The sequence below is a fragment of the Mchenga conophoros genome, linkage group LG3, assembly GCF_057382185.1.
Source record: "Mchenga conophoros isolate Kocher_MC1m ecotype Shallow Benthic linkage group LG3, M_conophoros_male_GT1.1, whole genome shotgun sequence".
Taxonomy (NCBI): Eukaryota; Metazoa; Chordata; class Actinopteri; order Cichliformes; family Cichlidae; genus Mchenga; species Mchenga conophoros.
Genome location: NC_140528.1, coordinates 72,275,919 through 72,298,944, shown reverse-complemented (window position 1 = coordinate 72,298,944; position 23,026 = coordinate 72,275,919). Strand labels below are relative to the sequence as shown.

Genomic DNA, 23,026 nt, shown 5'->3' with positions numbered 1-23,026 from the left:
TAACTGACAGAGGTTATATTTAGTGGTGTAGTGGGAGAGAGACAGAATGGATGACATGTAAAGTATAGAAAGTCATATTTCACTTGGGTATTGTTGGAGGGCTTGAAAGCAAAATGAATGAGGGGCTCTATGTAACTCTCTCAAGCAATAGATCACAGAGTGTGCTCTGTAAGCACATTTTATAGAGACCTAGAAAGGAGAACATGGGATCCAGATACACACAATCTTGCAGGAGATTTCTTGCATATATTGTGCCATATGCTTGCTGTACATGTATACAGTGTTTATAGCTTTTGGAAATTAACACAGAGCTGAGATTTTTCAAAATAGACTGCTGTGCCTGTCGATGATGGTTGTTAGTAGACTGTGAAGTTAAACGTAGAATATAAAATTATTATGAAAGAGTGGATTCATGGTGTCAGACAGCAGTTAAATGGGTTTTCACACTCTTAGCTTGCTGTGTTGGTAAAATCGGTTCTAATTGGCTAACTGAGCAGTTAACTGCTTACAAATTAACTTCCTAGGTTGGTTGCAAATACAGATGCACTGATTTCAGATTTAACAGATGATACTGACCTTTTCTGATCGTAATTGATTTTCCAAGATTATAACTGTTTATAAATTCACCTTTTCCACAATTTTCCTTGTGCGTTCTTTGATTGTTTGCTAATACTGAGCTTGCTAGCTCGTGGCTAGCTCTGTGCTCTTGCTAGCTTTAGCGTTATCCGCTTTTCCTTTATTAGTGTCTTTAAAATGTTCAGCTTGGTAAATGTTGTTTAAGTTTCTCCTTAGGTTTGTTGCTAAATACTTTTTCATGGTGGTCTCCTTGTGGTTTACTTTTAAAAACACTTGTCCTCACTCACAGCGAACAGCTGCTAACGTGTGGCAGTGAGTCTGGGTGCGAGTATTAGCCTGCCCCGCTGTGCATGTGCGTAAAACAGACTGGTACATAATTATATATTGTATGTGAGGTTGACAGCTGGTCACCGGTCAGGCCTGAGCACTGGAAATCATCCAATTCATGTCCTTGGCAATTCAGTCAGTGAATCTCTTAACACGTCCTCATCAGTTGGCGATCCATCTGTAAGACACAGAAATGTTTGTGCTGCAATGTAGTTACACAAACCTACTCATTTTGTAACAATCTATGATTCACAGTTAACCTGTTCATATACATACCATACCATCACGTACCACACACGTGCCGTCATCGGTTTAGACTCAAATTGGGGCTGTAAATTTTAAAATTAACATCATGTCATATTGAAAAAGAAACTAGCGACTGAGACACTTATCAGGAATTCTACTGAAGTTATGGATCAAGTGAGCAGATCTTTTTGCAGCCAGAGAAGGAACCCCCCCCTTCTGGCCATTAGGAAAATTGCAAATTCAAAGCATTTCGGCATTAGCCTCTCAGACTGTAGCGGCATCTTTTACAACAATGAACCTTGAAGAGCAGCCTGTTAACTGTCCTTATTGTCATAATTAGTTGGAGTATATGAACATGCTGCTTAACACACACTTCTTCTTCAGGCTATTTTCTTTTATTAAAAAATAAAAAATATTCATCAGAAGTTTTTTTTAAAAAAATCTAACTGTTATTTATGCGAGGAAGCTTGACAGGTCCTTTCTAACATGCTTAAATGTTCTGGGAAGTTGTGTATTGATCTCTTAATTAGTTTATCAAGTGATTAGTATTTGTATTCTAATAGAATAATTTGTTTTGCTTCTGGAAAACGAATATTTGGTAGATGTACAACAGTATAGCAATACATTAGTATCGTTACATCAGCATGATGTATAAATAAGATGTCATTTACCATTGTTAGCAGCCAATACTTTACTAGTACTGTATGTCACACCAAATGTTGAGAAACTAAGAAACAAATTTCAACCAAAACCTGGAAAAACAAAATCAGTATTGGCACTGAGCAGATTTTAATTTTAAATACTGGTATCCAGAGTTTCACAAATGTGCATCCTTAATATTTGCTGCTGTTCTGTTCTGTGGACTTTCAGTTGTTGATCAGCAAACTGAAAAAAGAGAAAAGAATAATGGATGCCTCCTTCAGAAAGAAAGTGAAAAACAAAACTACGGCTCTTACATAATCGAACAAAGCAAACCCTTTTAAACCCTTTGTTTATTCTGCAAATCCAGCTGAAACCAGTTCCACTGCTGACATTTCTGTTTCCTCAAATCATGCAACATACTGATTCATACCATAGAAGGTCTTTATATAAAGACAACATAAAAAAGATGCTCTGTCCGAGAGACCTCGGTGCTATTACACTACCCACTTTAGTATTTTCCATTAATTTTCATAGCTCCACTCATCGGCATGATAAGAGCTGATGGTCCAGTAAGTAGTCACAGGAAGTAGTCTGGCCTCCAGCTCCTTTTCAAACATGCACCTGGACCACTTTTGAATCTCCCCACAGTGTTTGAAATGTTTCAAAGATAATAGACGTTCCAGTCTCATTATGGTGTTGTTCGCTGATGTGTTTGGCCTTGTGTTCGATGTCATTTAAATCCCTCGCCTGTTTCTGTTGTTGGGAGCCTCTGCGAGTAGAGTTTGTGTAGGAGTAGCTAGGTACACTCAGAGGTAGAGCCCTTCAAATGGAAACGGCAAAACATTAACCGCAGTATGACTCAAGCTACCGCACTGAAATTTGTTCAAAACATCCTGAACTAGCAGTCTGATTTTTTTTCTTTCTGTTTTTTGTGGACTAATAGCACCACGCAGTCTAAACTAACAAGTGATGGTTCATGTTCTCGTACTTTCCTGTGACATTTACACAAAGGGCGACAGAGATATCCAGTATCCTTCTTGTCGCTGGCCCCCTCTCCTCCCAGGCCTTCTGGTGTTTACAGAACTGAGTGGCTACTTTGGCCGACCACAGGGACAGCAGATGTCATTTTAAGGGGCAGCCGTGCCACCGATCACCATGTTTGCTCACAGCCCCGTATGATTATAGGAAAAACACATTTTTATTTCTTTTATTTTTTTCTTGTAAACTGTAACTTTGTGTTTAACCAATCCTTCAGGTTCTGCTGAGCACACTGGCAACAAAGAAACATATTTAAACTAAACTCTATTAGCTCGAGCACCAGTTTGGAAATTGGTTTAATTAAAGTCATATCTGAGCAGTGCCCGTCTTCCTCCGTCTCAAAAAGACCTGCGGGAACTGTTTTTACTGTATTCATAGAGTCTCTGAGTCAAAGGCAAATCACTGTAAAATGGACTGTGTGCCAAAAGCACTTTGAGTGAATCTCATTATCTTTTTTTTCCAACCCATCTGCCACATGCACCATTTTTCACAGAGCTGCTCGTCGTGTTCAGAAGTGCTGGGTGATGTCACAATGTGACAGAGAATAGAGAGAACATTCGGTATGCACATGGTTCTTTAGTCCATTGATGAGTATCACAGTACTAAGTGAAAGCTAATGAGACATCCCCTAAGGAGTCAGTTAATATGTAGTTCTGGAATGTATTGTCTCTGTGAATTATTCTGAGTGAAAAGCAGACCTTCAGAAAAGACTTGACATTCCCTTTGTTAACATCTTTATGAAGTAAGGCCTAGCCTGCACTTTTTGGATGAATCTATACCGTCTCCCTGGGAAGATTATCTCAGAATGATATCTGAAAAGTGGCACTGCTTCTCATTAAGCCATGTGGCATGTAAAAGACAGAGCTATCCATATTCTCTGATATGCAAATGTACCCTCAGCTACTCTTGCAGGAGTAAATGAGGAGGAGGCGGGGGGTCACCTATGGAGTCTCTAGTTCCCTTTGGATTTCTCTTTTCTTTCTTATGTTATCAGCAGCGCGTAATCTCAGTCCTTTTCAAAGTCACCCCGTCATTATACAGTATTGGTTTTGCTGCTCGCTAAATTAGCATTTAAATTGAAAAGTGAAGCCACACCGGTGGGCTTTGGGCTGCGAGCTTGTTTTGCGTTTCCTGCCGTGGCGTGGTACTCGGTGCAGCAGTTTGTTCGCTGATATTAATCACTCGGTTCCCACAGGGCATGGTGACCAGTATTAAGAGGGTTCACTTAGAACTGGATTAATGAATAGCTTCCTGCTCGGAGGAGCTCAGCAGGTGCAGGAAAATAGGCTTAGCCTGAATGCGGAGTGACGTGGCTAGCAGTGGGACAACGGCAGTTCCTACTGACATCTGTAGAGCAACCGCAGGTGCTTGCTGTCACTCCTGGGTGCAGCGCTGGTTTGATCAATACTTAATTTGTCGCCATAATAATGCATAACACTTTGTACTGTTTGTTGAAAGGTAGGATAAGACGACAGAGAGGCAATGATCCAAAGCCAAAATGTTGAAGTATAGTTAGAGATGTGACTGTGTCTGTTTCATTTATGAAAAACGGCATTTTGCATTTACAAGTATTCAGATTCATCACAGGTCCCCATGATGGTGAAGAGAAAAGCATGACTTGCCACAAAATACAGTGCCATGCCCTTTTTTGGCAATAGACTATCAAGCATTAAAATTCACAATATGAGAGATGATTTCAGAGCCAGTGGCTGCAACAGGGTTTTTCCTGGCTCAAAATGGGCCTGCTGCGGGGCTGGCTGCATGAGAAAGCACAGTTTCATAAGTAGAATAAATGAAATACCATTGGAAAATTTTATTACAAATATTTTTATTGCCATCCTGTTGATTTTATTTTAGGGAAAGGCCCAAATCCTCTTTGGGGCATGTTAAAATTATATAGAGGCAATGACAGTGTCTGGAGGAAAAGCCTCGTTGTGCTTTGCTTTGTTACCACTTTAATGGGCTTTGACCGGCTGATTCTTGCTTCTTCCACCTGATGGCAGCAGGTCCAAACAAACAAGCTTCTTGCAGTAAGATGGAAGAGGGAAAAAACAGAAGCTCAGTGATGATTCAGAATGTTAAAATGTGGCCCTGTCAGATTGCCATTGGCTAAAACCTCAAAGTAGTGAAAATGCCAGCAGATATAGGCAACTTATCTTCTGCCAAGTTCTGCTTGCTCAATAGTGCAAATTTAAACAGCGCTGAGCACAAACAAATCAATTTTAAGCATGTGTTGAAGCAGTTCAGGTAGATGATACTGATATGTCTTATTATATATTAGCTTCATTGATCATTTCAGACCTGTCCAGAATAAAAGTGCCTGATTTTCCAGTAATATTGGCAGAACAAAACAAAAAAAGAGACCTTTGATTTGACTGTGTTCTTTTGAAACACATGAGAAAGAAAATGTCTTCAACTACAACTTTGACTGCACAACCCATCTCATTATTGGGATCCAAATCACATCAGTTTGCAATTAACCATATTCTTTGAAGGTTACAGGCCACTGGGGCCTTCTTGTGTAATTTTTCCAAACAAATGGAAGACATTAATTTGTTTTAATGCCATGTTGCAGCGCTCTGCTTTGTCTGCAGATGGGAATTCAATTTTAACTTAATTTAACGTAAGGAAAGCACGTTTCTTCCCCCCACTGGATTTATGTTAAGAGGGGGGCTATACCTGCAGGTCCACTGATCACAGTTGTGATCACATTAGCTTAAATAGACTATTTGAATGCCTAATGTCTTGCTGAGCAAATGTGTACAAGCAGAATGGTTGAGTTTGTTTTGTTCTTCAGATATATCTGCACTACGTTGTGCTCATAGATTTGCCTTTGATTATTAGAAACTTCAGAGAAGAAATTAGTAAATCAAACAACCACTGCAGAAGAGCATCTCTGAACACACAATACATCTAGGCTTGAAGCAGATGGCTACAGCAGCAGGACACCACGCTGAGTGCCACTCCTGTTAGCTATTAACAGGAAACCAAGGCTTTATTTCACATAGGCTCACCATAATTGGACAATACAAGATAAAAGAATCTGGTCTGATGAGTATTGATTTTCTGCTGTGACATTTGAATAGCAGGGTCACAATGAGGTGTAAACAGCATGAGCACATGTGTCCATCCTGACTTGTATCAAAGATTCAGGTTGATGGCGGTGTAATGGTGTGGGGGAAATTTTCTTGGCACACTTTGACTCCAACTAAGCATATTTAAATCCCACAGCTACCTGAGTACTATTGCTGACTATGACCAGGCCTATATAACCTCATTCTGATAGCTGTTAACAGCCTGATAGCGTGCCATGTCACAAAGTTCATATCATCTCAAACTGGTTTCGTGAACATGAGCTCAAATGAGTTGTGCTCAAGCAGCCTCCACAGTCGCCAGCAGTGTTGGTCAAGTTACTTGAAAAAAGTAATCAGTAACTAATTACTGATTACTTCCCCAAAAAAGTAATCCCGTTACTTTACTGATTACTTATTTTCAAAAGTAATTAATTACTTAGTTACTTTTTTAAAACACGATTTACAACCTGAAGAGGTGATAAAGCGATAGATCTTTCAGCCCAATTCTACTTTTTCTACATAATCCATCATACAAAATGTAATTAACTGGAAAAGTCTCTTTTTAAAACTTGTTTTATTAGTTTTAATCTTTTAACTTTATGCATCAAGCAAAAATTTAATTATATGCAACATTCTCTGACTGGAAGAAATTTGTTTAACATTTAAACCTATTTTCTGCACATTCCAGCACATAAAATAATTTTTCTTGTGTGTTTACACTCAGTCTTTCAAAAAGATGCAAGTAAAATACAGCAGAAAATAAATAAAGTCAAAGACTCAGCGGTGCTTTTGCTCTATTTTCACCTGTAAAGCAGGAGTAGGGTAGGCGGAGGTTTACCCTGGTGCAGGTGTGCCGCGGTCAGTTGAAGAATCTGCGAGTTTCTCTGTGAGTTTCCCATTACATCGTTGTGCACTCGGTGCTTGCTTGGAAGTTTAGGGTTTTTTTTCGCTGTAAAAAGAAGTTTTCTTCCCACGCACAACGGACGCTAATGTTTTTGTCACTTTTTGTGGAATCAAACTCAAAATAAGGTCAGTACTTCCACGCTTTAAACGCTGCACACTCATACTCTCACCGCACTCGATATATGATCCACTGTTGATCTGCACACAGCTGTTGTCACTAACGGCGCACTCGCTTACGTCACTGTCGTGAGACATTCTTGCAAAGAATCACGGTTTTAGTAACGCAGTAACGCAGCGTTCCTACGGGAAAGTAACGGCAATCTAATTACCGTTTTTGCAATAGTAATCCCTTACTTTACTCGTTACTTGAAAAAAGTAATTGGATTACGCATTACTGCCCATCTCTGGTCGCCAGATCTCAGTCCAATAGGGCTCCTTTGGAATGTGGAGGAACAAGAGATTCACATCATGGAGGTGAAGCCAATAAATCTGCATCAACTGTGTGATGCTATCGTGTCAATGTGGACCAAAATCTTCCAGGAATGTTTCCAACACCTTGTTGAATGTGTGCCATGAAAAATTAAGCTAGTTCTGAAAGCAAAAGGAGGTCCAATCGGGTATTAGCAAGAACAAAGTGTCTAGGGAGTGTATATATTGCAGTATGGCACTATATTAAGGAGTGTAATATATTTTATTCAAAAGTCATCAATATCTATTTGTTACGCCCAAGATTTCCTATGTGTTGGTATTTTCACACATGAGACATGTCAAGAATGATCGACACCAGGAATAAACTAAAATAGAATCAGTATTCCTTTAATAATAACATGTGACTGTTTTCCAGGAAGAATCTGCGCAGGCATAAAGGAATTCAGCTTTGTTTTCAAATATCAGCACTAAATCATTTTTCCGTGTTTGTGTAATGTTGTAATTATAATTATCACAATTCCCAGCGGGTACGGCTCACTGCCTTTTTATGGCTTTAGACTGATGCACTGCTCATGTGATGCTCCGTGTATTTCTCCTGTAGCGGTTTTGTCAGTTTGCAGGTGCTGCAGACGCCCTCTGCCCCCTACAGTACAGTGCATGCTCCATCCAACACAGCACAATCCTCTGCAGTGGCAATTACCTTCATCACCAATCATACACTGATTGATCCCGCACACTGTGTGCTGATGACACGCACAGACCTTGATTATTTTCATTACCATTAGCCGAGGGCCTTGATTACACCCTGAGCAACGTTTTTGAGGTGATTGGAGAGCTGAGATGCTGAGAAGTGGAGGCATAATCTTTGCGATTAGGTTGTGGTCTGATATTAGTATTTGAAAGAACAAAAAAAGGAGCAAAATCTTATTGAATTCCAGATTAAAACACTTTCTTTTTCTTCATGTCGGGGTACAACTTTTGTCACTGAGGCTTCTGTCACACCTTCTTTTCACCTTTACAGCCCCTGTTCTCTGAGAGCTACACAGTTACCATGTATGTGTGTGCACTCTAGTGCACACACATACATGCACACACAAACACACAAGACCTGGGAGCTATATTTGGCTCTTACCCAGCTGCCACAAATAAAGGAAAGTAAGTGATAGTGGGATAAACGAGCTGCCCAATAGCATGCGCAGCAGAGAGCGGTTGTTTCCATGGCAAAACAGCGTCCTAACAATTCATTTGAGCCAACGGGCTGCGAAGATTAAATGTGGAAATGATCACTCCCATCCATGAGAGGGTGTGTAAGGGACCTTATCTCTGGAGCAGCTTTTAATTATAAACTACCATGTCACTTTTTTTCCTAATTAAACATGCAAAAAGTGCCTAGGCAGGATCATATTTCTGCGGTTCTGCACCAGGCAGTTGTGACTATTGCTCTGAATGGAAAGAACTATTTCACTTTTTGGCTCATCTTGAAAATCTGACAGAAGCTGCTTGCTCCTTTCATCAGTTTTTAGCAGCTTGATGCCCTAAGTTTGCATGACCTATTTTAAAAACACATTCAGGTCACACTATGAATTGTGGAATTCACTCACCGTTAGTGAAGGAATTGGGCTGTTTTCTGGATTAATAAGTAATATCGTATATTGATAAATAGGGAAACGATACAAACAATATCAACAACTATGAACTGAGAGAATCAGGAGACACCAGATGATTACTTTACTCTGACCTCATTGACTGCTGACCGCAGTCAGAAACCTCAAAGCCCTCTCATCTGCAGTGTTGTCTTTCTCCCTGACCTCTCGCTTATCATCCGTCCCTTATAGTTTTGCTCTTTATTTAAAGTCTAGGTGACGGGGAGGTCAGACACATGTTGTTTTTTTTGTTGTTTTTTTTCACGAGCTGACATTTTACACTCATCAGTCCTCCTGCCATCTTTCTCTGGTGTCTCGCCTCAATCAACGATGCTATTAGTTCCTTAACAGAGTTTGAAAAAAAGAAAAGACGGAAAACATTTTCACATCATCACTTGAGTGATTTGCAGTCTTCTTCTGTCAAGACAATCACTAGAGCGATTTGCCATGATTTTCAGACAATCACTCTGGGTTAAGCTGATTTTGAGTTTTCAACCTGCTTTTCCTGCTTTTGATTAGTTGAGCTTGTCAGTATCACATTTCACTCAATTGTGGCAAGTATTTTTGATTTGTCAATGCCTTGATTAAGCCTGATATCACCTCTAATTTACACAGGTGTTTTGGATAGTCCTTTATAATTAATTATTAAACTACTGAATTAATTTGTTCAGGGAAAGGGAAAAAAGAGTAAAATCGCGCAAATTCGATACTTATAGAAAAGTTTTGTCTATTAAAGACAGTCGCATAAATGATTGCAGCATGGGTTAGAAAGCGAAGCACACTGTGGCCGTGTTCATCGTTCTATCATGCTATCTTTTTCGTAAGTGGCATTTAAGAAAGGTCAAGACCTTCTGTCACAATCTGCAGATTATGCAGACTGTGTAAAAGTCGAGGACCCAAAACACAGACTCGAAAGGCAGGCGGGGTTATACAAAAGGCAAGACGTTTAATTAGGCTGTTGCAAAAGTCCATAAAGGAAAACATGAAATCCAAAGGGCAAAGCGAAAAACAAAGTCCAAAATGGAAAAGCAAACTATAGCCAGAGGCACACGACGAGAGCAAACACATGTGGCAGGTACACAACCACAGAGACAAAGAACTATTTATGGTTTACACAACGGTTTAATCAGGGGACTGGGCACAGAAGGGTAACAAGAAGCAAGTGAAACCAATGAGAATAATGAGTAAATACAAGACACAGGAAACAGATGACTGTCAAAACAGGAAGTAATAGACAAATGAAAGTATTACACACACAAATATACAAATCAACTCTGCATGAGGGGAAACACTGGGGATGGCTGGGAAACATGTTAAAGAGACTTGTAAAAAAAAAAAAAAACAAGAGCATGAAAGTAACTAACAGTAACTAATCCACAAAAACTCTAAATTTTTAATTAAATTCAGTTTTATTTATATGGTGCCAAATCACAACAATGGTCACCTCATAGTGTTTTAAGTAAAGACACTACAATAATGGAGCGAAACCCCAACAATCGGGCGACTCTGTGTGAGAAATTACATGCAGGGTTAATCTCCTTTGTAACCCAACATTTCAAACTGTGAGAATTAGGTTATGGCCACTTTGACTGGGTGTCAGTGACAGTGTCACTGTCTGCAGAGACACTGAAGTCAGTGATTTGAGACTTCTTGACTTGTGTTACTGGAACCTTTTACAAGGTCTGCACTAGTATTGATATTTGTCTGTGCAACACAACCACAGTTGACGGTTGCAGCCTGATAATGCTAGCTAGCATTAGCTGGTAAATAGTTGAGCCTTCAAAACAGAACAGAGCAAAGCAACCTACCTTTTTTTGTATGTAGTCTATTGTTGAAGCTTATAGAAATGAGTGTTAATGATTAAATTAGCCATCCATCGTGTTTGTGTGTAAAATTAGGATTATGTTGACAGGTAACGATTGTCTCTCGTGCATTAGCAAGAAAAAGTGTATAAAAATGTGAGCACACCTAAACGTAATCAGTGCTTCACATCCCACAGCAACTGGTGGCTCACCGTCTCTCCTCATTCTTTTACCCTTCTGTCTGTTATTTATCTTTGTCACAACGATCAGGTTCATCCCTTCTCCTCGCCCTTCCCTCCTTGCCTCTTTTTCCATTTCCTCACGCCCCCTCATCTTTAGCGTTGCCACTCTACCCCCCCCCCCCTTTCTTTTCCACGTGCTTCTTCTCCCCCTTCCTCCCTCCCTGACTTGTGCCGGTTTCTCATCAGAGCCAGAGATGCAGGGCTCTTAAGTGGAGTTAAATGGCCTGCTGACAGTGCTGAACACTGAGCTCTGCATCGTTGGCCATGGGCACCCTATGACCTGTCCGACATGTTGACTATGAACTTGGAGGGACTGGAAATGATCGCCGTGCTCGTAGTTGTGGTCCTGTTCGTTAAGGTGCTGGAGCAGTTTGGTTTGTTGGAATCTGGCTATGATGGTAAGGGAACAGCTAAATCATTTCTGTCCTGGCATTCAACCACTTGTTGCTGAAAGTTTGTAAAAGCAGAGTGTAGTTTATTACAGTAAGACTACCTGCTGTGCAACAGTGGAGGTCCTCTTACATAGATTTTAAAAATGTTGACATGTTTGTGTTTTGATGGTTAAAACGTGTGATAGTGGACACTGAGCAATATACAATACAAGTCTGACTCCTTTTGCAAATGTCCTGAAAATAGACCTAATGCTACAGGCTGAGTGTGAGCATTAGAGGCTCAGATGGATGTTACTGTCTCCTCGCTGTGTGATTGTGCTCTGTGGACTTTATAAGGTCAACTTTGTTGTCTGTTGCTCGTCAAACGGAAGTCCTCGACAGCCTCTGCGTCCGCCCTTCAAGCTATTTTAATTGAATATGTTGCATCTCTCTGAGTCACCTGACTTTGCCGCTAATTGGTTTAACAGTCGTGATGACTCACACATCACACACATCCAAATATTATAATTTGACTGTATTCCTTTTCATTGCGTCTCAGTGTAATTTTAGGATTTCATTTTACACCCGGTAGTCTTTGTGGGTTCTTGACATTTGCGCCTCCACTTTGATGGTTTGTTTATTAAATTGAAATTAAATTTAATTGGGCGTGAAAGCCTGCATCATCTGTGGGTCGTTTAACTTATTTATCCAAATGAGAGAGAGAGAGAGACAGAGAGAGAGATGATGATGATGAGGACTGGATTTCATTCTGGTGCTGAGAACCTGGAATTTATAGTTGGGGCTTTAAACTGCCACAGTGACATTTGCTTTTCTCTCATTAGCTGGAAACGTAAAGGGTTCAAATCCAGATGAAATCCTGTTCTTTGTCATTTTAAGGATGAAAGGTTTTCACTAATTCAGGTACTGAAGTAGAAAAGCAGTGATTTATATTCATCTGAATTTTTCTTGTTGGTTGCGGCTACTCTCAAAGATGCCTTTGCTTCATGATTCATTTTGTTTTTGGTGTTCGCTTTCTCCTGGCTTAGGAGGGAACAATGATTGAACCCTCGCCCACTGGAGATTTGTCAAGGTGCCATGCTGAATCTTTCCCACCAAAGTGTGAATCTAATATTGAGGAGCTGGGTCTCTCCGGCACAGAAGACCACCTGTTGTTTATGAGCTCCACTTACTGTACAGGCTGCCAAGCTGTTTGCCTTATGGCTGCGAAAGGCAAACATCTTCAGACCAGCCAGGATAAAAGCAGTCGGTTGCCAGTGTTGGACCAATGTTTGCCAACGTTTGACAATTCAAAATTAAAAGCACTTGCTCGTTCCACTTGTACTTTTAATGTTCCCTCCATGTTTTTCATGACACGAACACCCGGTTGAAGCACGCCAACAGCAACAGTCACATTCACACGTGGGACTGTGAGAAAATCCCATTTATGTCCCATGCAGTTTGTTTGTGGTCGATACTGAACTCAACCAATCAGAAGAAAGAATGTATTTTTAGGTTTGTTAAAGAAACGTGGAGATGATTTATGTCACCAAAAATCAAATTCAGGGATATGACTTTAAAATAACTTTAAAACCAGCAGGTAGATAGTCAAACTCATCCCATATTTTTGTGTCCACGCTTACTGCAGCTGCTGCTCTTGTAATGCTACTTATGTGTAAGCTGCTCTTTCTAACATGTTTCAATCGTTACCCTTCAACAGCTGCTAAATTAAAGCACTTTGAAATCGGATGATTCCATACACCCTCTACTAAAAGTCTGCTATGAAAATTATTGTCATAAAAGCAAAGAAGTGTCCCGTATGAGTGCCTTTTCAAAGGTCCAACCAAAACAAAGGACTTGATTTTTTTTTTAACTTGACATGCTCTCTCCAAAACCAAGCCAACAATAAACCAGGAAATATATCAGGAATTTGTAGAGCTGATTATTACTCTGTGGCACTCTCCCACTTGATGGTTTTTGGATAAAAATAGACTCGCAACACAGCCAGACCCAAATGGCTCTTTTCAGTGTCTGTGCCTCTCTTCAGTGGTGTGACAGTGAGTGACAGCGGTGTGTCACCAGTGCAGTGGGACGTGACAGCTGACAAGGGCAGCCATTTACATGGCTGCTGCTGAAGGTGTGGCTTTCATCAGCTGTGACTCTGTAAACACACTGCCAGTACATGCTGCCATAGCCATTACCGTGTGTAAATTAGACTCTTAGACTTCAGGAGGACAAATTATTTTCATGTGTTGGATGGAATAATGTATGCTCTCACCTTCATTGAACACAGTGCACCCCTCATGCCACAGGTCTCACCTGCTGGGTTGGCAGACTGTGTCCCAAGATTATAAGATTTACAGTGTACATGTTGTTTATTGAAGCAAGAGAGAATACATGTGTGAATAAGAGGGAGACAGGAAGTGCTGGTGAAGGTAGGTAAGTTTAAATACCTGGCATCAACCATCCAGAGCAACTGATGATGCGTAAGAGACAGAAAGATGTATGATGTATGATTTGGAGACAGCGGCACAAACAGAAAGACGGAAGCAGAGCTGAAGATGTTAAGGTTTTCATTGACAGGATTTGGAACGAGTTCATCAGAGGAACAGCTCAGGTTGAGCAGTTTGGAGACAAAGTTCGAGAGGCAAGACTGAGTTAGTTTGGACATGTACAGAGGAGGGATAGTGGGTATACTGCTCAAAGGATGTTGAAGACAGAGCTGCCAGTTATGAGGAAAAGAGGAAGACCACAGGGATGTAGTGAAGGAGGACATGGAGAGGGTTGGTGTGACAGAGGAGGATGCTAGAGATGGTGAATGGTGCAGATAGGCGCTGTAGCGACCCCTGAAGGCAGCAGCTAAAAGAAGAACAAAAGTGCACATGTTATTTATTAATGCTATCTATCTATCCTATCTATCTATCTTATCTATCTCATCTATCTCATCTATCTTATCTATCTATCTATCTACAGAGGAAACTACTCTGGTCTATAGTGAATGGAGAGGACATGTATTTGCATCCTAATAATATTTGCTAAGCGAGTGCTCTGATGTGCTTGGCTGCATTATAAAACATGATTTCTTGGAGTCGAACGAACACAGTACTGTGTTTGGGGAAAAAAATACATAAAGATGCTTAATCACTGGCATTCAAGCTGCCATGACACGGCTTTTAGATATAATGTGTTTTGTTTATGTGTGTTTTTTATTACATTGTGTAGCTTTTATTACAATGGTTTTGTGTACCAGAGAATCTGTCAACATAATAAACACAGAGAACAGTTATTATTGTACATTATTTGTATGTTTACACCACTGTGAGTAGTTCCAGTCCATTAAAAAGCCCATAACTGTTCTCTGCGATAAGCTCACATTTTTAATGTGGTTTTACAGTTGAACCTATGTAAAAAATGTTCTCTTTGACGTGCATGTTTAGCAGATGTGCCACCAGAGGGAACCAGAGTTTACAGTCAGCCTCACCACTCAGTACTAATGAGTCCAGGATTGGGAGCTAGAGGCAAAGCCAGGTTCTCTAGTAAAAACAAACCAGTATCTATCAGGCGGATTCCGTTTTCCAGCAGTTCCAGCTGTGTGATTTAATGGGCAGTAATTGGTAAGAAGAACATAAATTGTCTTATCTTGCACTTGCACACCAACCTAACAAAGTGCAGCGCAACCATATAAATGCTAGTAATGTAGTAAGTGGGTCAGTAATAAAGCTCTGTAGATAGAAAATGAAACACCAGGAGGGCACTTAAACTCAAATTGAAACCAAATGTAAAACCTAAAGTAGCACACTACAGTGTGAGTTTTAAACAAAATACAAAGCATTTAAATATTGTTAGAACAGCACATGTGGATGTGACAGTTATTAACTTTTAAAATGTGGGCACAAAGCAAAGGGAGGCTCATGTTTGTATAGAGCACATTAAATAAAGTGGAATATGTAAGATTTCTCTCTCTTTTTAAAAAAACATTTAGTCCCCTTCATAGCATGAGTAATGTGCTCCTTATTGCCTTCATCTTACTTTCTCGACATATTTTTCACAAATCTAGTCCTATATTATTCAGTGGAGGAATATTAAAAAATCTGCAATTTATTATAATTTTGGATAATAGCCCAGAGCCTCAGACAGGTATGAGAGAAATATTGTTGTGTCTTGTGTCTTTCTGCTGAATTAAACTCTGTTAGGGATGATTCCACAGGCTTCAGTTTTACTCTGCCATCAATCTCTGCAATGAGAGAGCTACTAATGATTGATTCGGAAAATCATGAACGTATGATGCTTTCATTTGTTTTGGGGATCATCCTGCAGGCACATTTGTAAAAGGGAAGATGAGGTTTAAGCTTTTTTTGGAGCTGAGCTGTATGTAGAAACAAATGCTTCTAAGTGCTGGAATCTGTATGGCCTCCATGAGGAAACAAAGTATAATCTCATGTTCCTCTTGAAAATCTACTTTTTCCAACTAAAAGCCTTAAGCTTGGTCTTTGGTTTTGGAACCTGTTCACATATTAAGGAAAAGTAGAGTTAAGCCTTTTTGGAGCATGCAGAACATTTAGAAATCACCTCTCCTTCCTTTTACGTAGACGTTTTAGAACATGGAACCTTTACTCATCCAGTTGGTAAATCTCATTGTGCATCTGCAAGCCTCTTTGCAACCCACCTCCACCCTAGCTCCTCCTTTCACACATTTGTGTTTGAATGTTTATATCTGTTTGTTCCGTGTTTGGGTTTTGCTTTTGGTTGATTCAATTCAATTGTTTGTATATAGCGTCAAATCACAACAACAGTTGCCTCAAAGTGCTTTACATTGTAAGATAACGACCCGTTAATAACAGATGCATAACGTCAACAATCAGACTACTCCCTATGAGCAAGCAATTGGCAACGGGAGGAAGGAAAAACTCCCTTTTAACAGGAAGAAACCTCCAGCAGGACCAGGATTATGGAGGGGCAGCCATCTGCAGGGGTTTGGGGTAAGGAGAGGGAGACGTTGTGGGAAATAGTCCGAGTTTATGCTCATGTTTTGTAAAATTATGAATTGATTCCAACAATAACATGAGGAAAAGCTCATTATCACACTGAAATGTTAATAAATTATAGTGGACTGTGCACAGTGTAGAACTGTATGAAGGGGATTATATTCAGTGCAATCATTACATGCTTGCCTTCAGGCATTGATAAAAGCCTCATGATAAATGTTAAAGCTAAATCAAGTTTTATTCCCTAATACACACAAGCCATTTCGCTAACAGATTGGCACAATTATTTTATAATAGGAAATTAAAGCAAGTTAAGAAAAATTTGGTTGCAGTATACTGTAACAAGATTATAGTGCTAACTCGGATTATGGTTTTACCAAAATATAGCAGATATAGTGGTCTTGTTGCTTATTTAGCCTTTTTATTCCCAGAAATGACGAATAAGCTCATGAAAAATGCAGACTAACTGCACTTTCATGTTGTTGTTGTGGCAGTTTTCTCAGTTTGTGCATTCTCACATAATTTTACCACCTCCTAATATAACGCAGTACCTGCTTGTGGTGCTATTTATTGTTGTGCCACTGTGACAGCCCACTGTTATCAGGAAATTCTTCAGCAATGAACTCCGGTTCATGTTCGCCCGTGATATTAAATCACTCGCTATGCACGATGAACATTTTTTTGATTTGTAAGTGTATCTCTGGGTTCGATAAAACATTATTCTACTGGATGCTCCGCTGCTAAATGATATCTGATCTGTGGACCAAACAGCTTTCATAAATTATTTCCTCACATTTAATACTGTTATGGCAGGGGATGTCTCGACACAATTAACTAGAAATGAAGCTGTATTGAATACCAGAATATTTAGCAGTGCGAGATTATTAACACCTCAACCAAACTTCGCCTCAGGAGATCCCCTTGCTTGGAATATTAAGTGGATATGTTTATTTAATACAGATATTTTTTCATTAGATACTTTATGGCATAATTATTTTATCCTGGCTTTCAGGGCAAAAGTAAATTGTTTGTATTTGTTTTTTCCTAATTGGAGAATCAGGAATATGATAAAGCATGCATGCCCTGCAGCATGCAGCAGTGCAAAGATGGTTTTAAGCATCCCTAGCCAGAGTTGTCTCTACCGAACTCACAACGCAGGATATGAGATTTATTGGGACTCATTTATCAGAGTTTATTTCTAATTACAGGTGAATGAAGTTACACTTTGAAGCAAACACGGGAATTAGTCCCGGAGTGTCAGCCAGTTAAGTTTACACGACTGAAAGAAGAGGAGGAAATAAAAGCATTAACCTGAAATTCAGTAGCTCAGTCTCCTCATTCTGTCTTGCAGATAAACTGGGTTCACGTGTTTTTGCTTTGATACGATCCATCAAATCAGTGTCTGTTTGAGTAGCAAACTCAGCAGTACTATAAATATTTGATTTGGCGCTTAATAGCTTCAACACAATGCGTGCTCTCTATAACCCAGAAAGTTTAGTATTTGCAGTGCTTTGACACAATAGCTCATGCACTACTCATCACTTTTCCACATCCTGCTAAATAAATTTATACCCACGTTGATGATTCCTTTTAGGAACAGCCTTCTATATCGATTTCCTCTCAGCATCTTTTTCTTTCTGCTGAACTGTGCTCGTCATATCTCATCCTTTGGACAGTGGCTCCAGCCGTCCTGTATTCTGTCTGCCATTTTATGCCACCCTTGGTCTCTTTTTACTGTTCCTGCTAATGCATGTTCTCCATCGACCTTTGCACTCGAAGCTCAGCTTGACTGGCACTTTGCTGCTGCTGAAAGGATGGTGCATCATAAATCAGATGACAGGCTGGCTGTGCAAAGACAACTCGAGTCCTGCTCTTTGGCCTCACGTGTTGTCCACAGTGAGCCAACAGATAGCCGCGCAGGAGCTAATATTGCAGAGGTACAGAAAGGAGGAGTTCAATGTTATCTCCTGTAGCACGCTGTCTGGATCTTTGTATTACTGTCCACCTGCAGACAATACCTTTGACCTTTCCCTTCACTACAACTAATCATGTGGAATGAATTGGGAGTTTGATAAAGATCTAGTGGTTCTGCTGTAGAGAGAGATGGCTGCCGTTTTGTTGAGAAAATTAATGTCTTTCATTTATAGGCTTATTGCCTCCAAAGGGAATTTCCGACCCATCACTCAACATGTTGCCTTTTCTTTTATTGTGCTTTTGTTTCTTGGAGCTAAATTTCAGCATCCTTTATGATCTGGTTGGTCAAGTATTTGAGCAATTTATAGGTCTTTCTCCCTTTCTTCCTTATTTGACACCATGCTATGGATAGAATTAGCATTTTTTCGTTTTTTTGCATGGAAACACGGTGAAACATGCAATCCACTAAAATGCAAAAGCGTATAACAAGTAAGGTTTGCTTTCTGAATTGGCTCATTACCTTTAAAAGTAAGGGCTTCCTGGGGCATGTTTGTAACTTTCAGAGTTGGTGAATTGGACCGGACAGAACTGATTCAGGTGGGGAAATGGGGGAGGACGAGCGTATGTGTTTACTAGCCATCCAACCTTGAATGATGAGGCATCGCCATAGCACAGCAGATGTAGTTGGTAGCGGAAAACGCATTTCCTGTGAATGTCGCTGAGGCCACACACACCCATATTTCAGAAAATAACCAAAAAGCCCGACTCACATACCTGCAGTAGTAAAAAAAGACAAGGTAGATTGATGGTGTCTCCACATACACAGATGTATTTTTGCCACCACCCAACAACTCAGAATGATGATAAAGACAGTTTCTCTTGTTCATGTGCTGCATGTGTAACAGTGCTCAGTACAGCAGTGCACATCATCACGCCACATCGCAGATCTGCATTTCTTTCTAAATAAAAAGCTCAAACATACCATCTCTAAAATAGAACAATGTTACTACAGTCATATTACATCAGTTGTTGAGTAATTTAACTTGACATTTACAAAAAGACATAAAACAAGTAATAAGGTCCAGATCAAAAAACAAACTACAGCCCATAGGAAATGCATCAGATCCCAGAGTATTCATTTCTTGCATTTCCTTTAGGTAGATGTGAGCTTACAGTATTGTGCAAAAACTCTTTTGTCCCCCCCTCCCCCATTTCTTCATATCTTGCTCGGAAAATTGGTGCATCGATTTACTGAAATTTCCAAATAAAAAATGGAGATACTATATGTAAGTTAAAACAAAGTTGTTCAATTTTTAATAGCTTGAAATTCAATTTTTGGTATGACCACCTCTATTCTACAACATTGTCTGAACCCTCCTATACAAGGTTTCTTGTGGATTCTTTAACTCTTTCTCCTATAAAGACAAGCTTTTATTAGATAAGAGATTTGATAGACTTCAGGAATAGTTCTCCAGTCTTCTTGAAGGACACTCAAAGCGATTCTTTGGATGTTGGCTGCCTTTTTTTCTGTCAAGATGATCCCACACTGCCTCACTAATGCTGAAGTCCGGGGTCTGGGGAGGTCAATCCATGACTGATAGTGTTCCATTGTGTGTTTTTCTAACCAGGTATGCTTTTACTGCCTTGGCAGTGTGTTTGGAATAATCGTCATGCTGAAAAATGAAGATGTTGCCAATCAGGCACTTTCCAGATAGTATTGCATGGTGGATCAAAATCTATGGTACTTTTCTACATTCAAAACTTCATCAATTTTGTCCAACAACACTGACTGAAATAGAGCCAGAAACCACGACAGTGTCTCCACCGTGTTTTACAGATGGCTGCAGACACTCACTGCTGTACTTCTGTCTTGAACTCTTATTGATGCATTGACAACAAAGATCTGTTCCCACTGATTTTCAGTCCAGTTCTTGTGTAATCTGGCATACCTCAGCAATTTTCCATGTATTGCTTTCTTAAGAATGGCTTCTTGACATCCACGCCTCCACTGAAAGAATTTCTAATAAGGCTTCAATGACCTGCAGCTGGATCAAGTGAAGGGCCTGGAGCCTGGAGAACTATTGGTCAAGCACTCTAAAAAAGAAGGCAAAATATAAAGAAATGAGGGGTGGCTCAAGAGTTTTGCATAATACTGTAACATGAAATTCTGTACACTATTCATGCACTTGCTGACTTGTTGAATTCTTGCTGAATATCACATAAATACACATTTATTTGAGTCCTGGATTATACTCAGTAGACAGAATGAATTGTCACTTCCTATATATAGTCTGAAACAGTCATTTTTGTCTTCCCTACAGTTACAATGTGTATGCAGAGGTTGAAAGGGTTAAATATTGCAAATTTCTATAAATGCATGCATGCGCACGCACCTTGCAGAGTGTGCTTTCTACAAACTAAGTCCTCAATATCAGTCACCCCACGGCACTCCATGGTTGATTGCACAAGCTGCTTCACTGAGGGTTTCCCTGGTTCACGGCTCATAATTGTCTACCCTTTCACAGGCGCTGCCTCTGTAAATATGACAGCCTGATTTTAATGTGCCTTGGAACACATAACCCAAACACTAACGCTGCTCTGCATGCCTGAGCAAATCACTGCAGGTGTCACCTAATTATATCATCCACTTGTTCTCTAAGCTGATCTGTAAACAGCGGGACAATCTCATCTTCGCCTCTTTTCCCATCCACCGATCGGTGTAGCTTTGATTGATGACGGTTACATCGAAGCCAGTTTCTCTGCTGTTGGTCTTGTATTTTCACCAAGGCTCACCGTGTGCTTAAGAAAGATAACACATGTCCAGTTTTTAATGGGAATTTTGTTCTTGGGGGCCTGTTTGGTATGCATACGCAGTGACTGTGCGGGGGAAAAAAGGGTAAAATCTTTTAAGAAAAAAACCTCACATAGGCTACTGTTTAATTTTAGTCCATTTGGCTGGTGCATAAGTTTCATGTACACAGGAAACACTTTAAGCTCGCGAGACTTTTTCAGTGACCTGTACTGTCGATCCTGTCCTTCGTATCCACTCTGCCCAGACCAAACGTGATAAGATCCTCCCCTTATGAATACTGAGCATGAAAAGTGACGAGACGTGTGGGCAGCAAGTGAGTGAGAAAAATATGTAATCTGTTCCAAGATCAGTGTCCATCAGTCTACAGCGGCAAATGAACAAAAAGGACTGCATGTTTGTCACTCAGACTTGTCTTGCCTGATCGCAGATAAGAAATTTGGACATGGCAAATCTCCAGACCTGAGTGCAGCTTGACATTTCAGACTTTTTCTTTTCAAAGATGCTATCTAACAAAGGTTATAGAGGTTGGACAAGGTCTTTGTGAAAGCTCTCAGTGAAGGAATGATGAATGTGGGGATTTGGTTGGTGCAAGCTGTCATCAGGCACATGTCTCTTGTATGGTTCTCAAAAATTAGAAGGAATAACTAGAAACTACCAAATTAAAAGCACTTAATGTGAACTGATTTAGAGAAATTATTGCACACCTCCTTTGTGCCAAACTACAGCACAGGAAATAATAGTTGGTTTTTTTTGCCATAGTCTTTCTCAAAAACACACATCCCCTGGCATCTGTGGCTCAACAGAGGGAAAAAAGGAGACATCTTTAGATGTGCACAGTTTTCAAATGCTCTTTGTCATTAAACATACATTGCTCTGCTAAAGTCTTGAGCTTTATACTTTGTTTTCAAGGAGCTAACTTGGTTTTTTTGTTTGTTTTTAAAGTCAAGCAATAATTCTCCAGGCTTTCTTTTTTAAGTCAGTTGACACTGACCTGTGTATCATTCAAACACAAAAACCTAACTCTAAGGATGGACCAGTGTTGTGTCTGCACATAACAGACAACTCAGCAAAGCACCTGCTGCAATAACACAAAGCTTATTGCGTTACATCTGGCCTATCAGCTCTTCCGTCTACTGTTCACGGTGGCCGAGGAAAGCAGGGAGAAAAAGATTAAATTTGCTAGATTACAGAAGAAATGGACTGAAAATCAGTGGTAGCAGGCCTTATGGAGCAGTCTATTGAATTTGGAAATGTTTGGTTTGAACTACTGTCAGTATGTACAGAGGAGGTCAGCACAGAGGTATAGCAATGAGTGTGTACAGCCATCTGTAAAACACAGTGGGGGCTCTGTTATGGGTTGAAACTCAATTTCAGCCATCACCATGCAATAGTATCTGGAATGCATCTGATTGGCAATGGTCTCATTTTTCAGCATGACAGTGATTCCAAACACACTGCCATTACAGTAATACAGTACCCAGATAAAAAAAAATAAAACCCAATGGAACCATTTACCATACTATCTGGAAAGCATCTGATTGACAGCAATTTAATTTTTCATCACTCATCCAGCACGGTGGTTAGCACTGTTGCTGCACAGCAAGAAGGTCCTGAGTTCATTTCCACCATCAGGCCGGGGTCTTTCTGTGTGGAGTTTGCATGTTCTCCCCGTGTTTGCGTGGGTTCCCTCCGGGTACTCCGGCTTCCTCCCACCATCCAGAGACATGCATTTAGTGGGGATAGGTAGGGCTGCTCAATTAATCGAATTTTAATCACGATTACGATCTGGGCTTTCAACGATCATTAAAAATGACTGAGCCGATTATTAGACCCTCCCTCATGCTTTACTCTCGCGCTGCTCCGTGTGGTAAGTCAAGCGCACCGCTCTCCATTTCGAACACGCGTCACAACAATTAAGAGGACCCGAGGGAAGCTCGGAAAGCTAAGCAGAAGTTATTTGGAGAGGAGAGTGACTGCCGTTGGTTGAAAAGAGGTAAAAAAAAAAACTTCAGTGGTGTGGAAACA

General features: G+C 40.2%; 1 protein-coding gene across 6 annotated transcripts in view; it reads left to right on the top strand.

The window, feature by feature from the left end:
• Nucleotides 1-23,026, top strand: part of kcnip4a (potassium voltage-gated channel interacting protein 4a) — a 153,675-nt gene that overhangs the window by 89,421 nt on the left and 41,228 nt on the right. The window contains exon 1 of one of the 6 annotated variants that reach the window (XM_085267089.1): nucleotides 11,210-11,320. The exons of the other annotated variants lie outside the window; for them this stretch is intronic. Within the exon in view, the coding sequence (XP_085123215.1) occupies nucleotides 11,212-11,320 (109 nt within the window). The 5' untranslated portion in view covers nucleotides 11,210-11,211. Of the gene's footprint in view, nucleotides 1-11,209; nucleotides 11,321-23,026 lie in introns of those variants that run through there. 6 annotated transcript variants of the gene reach the window in all.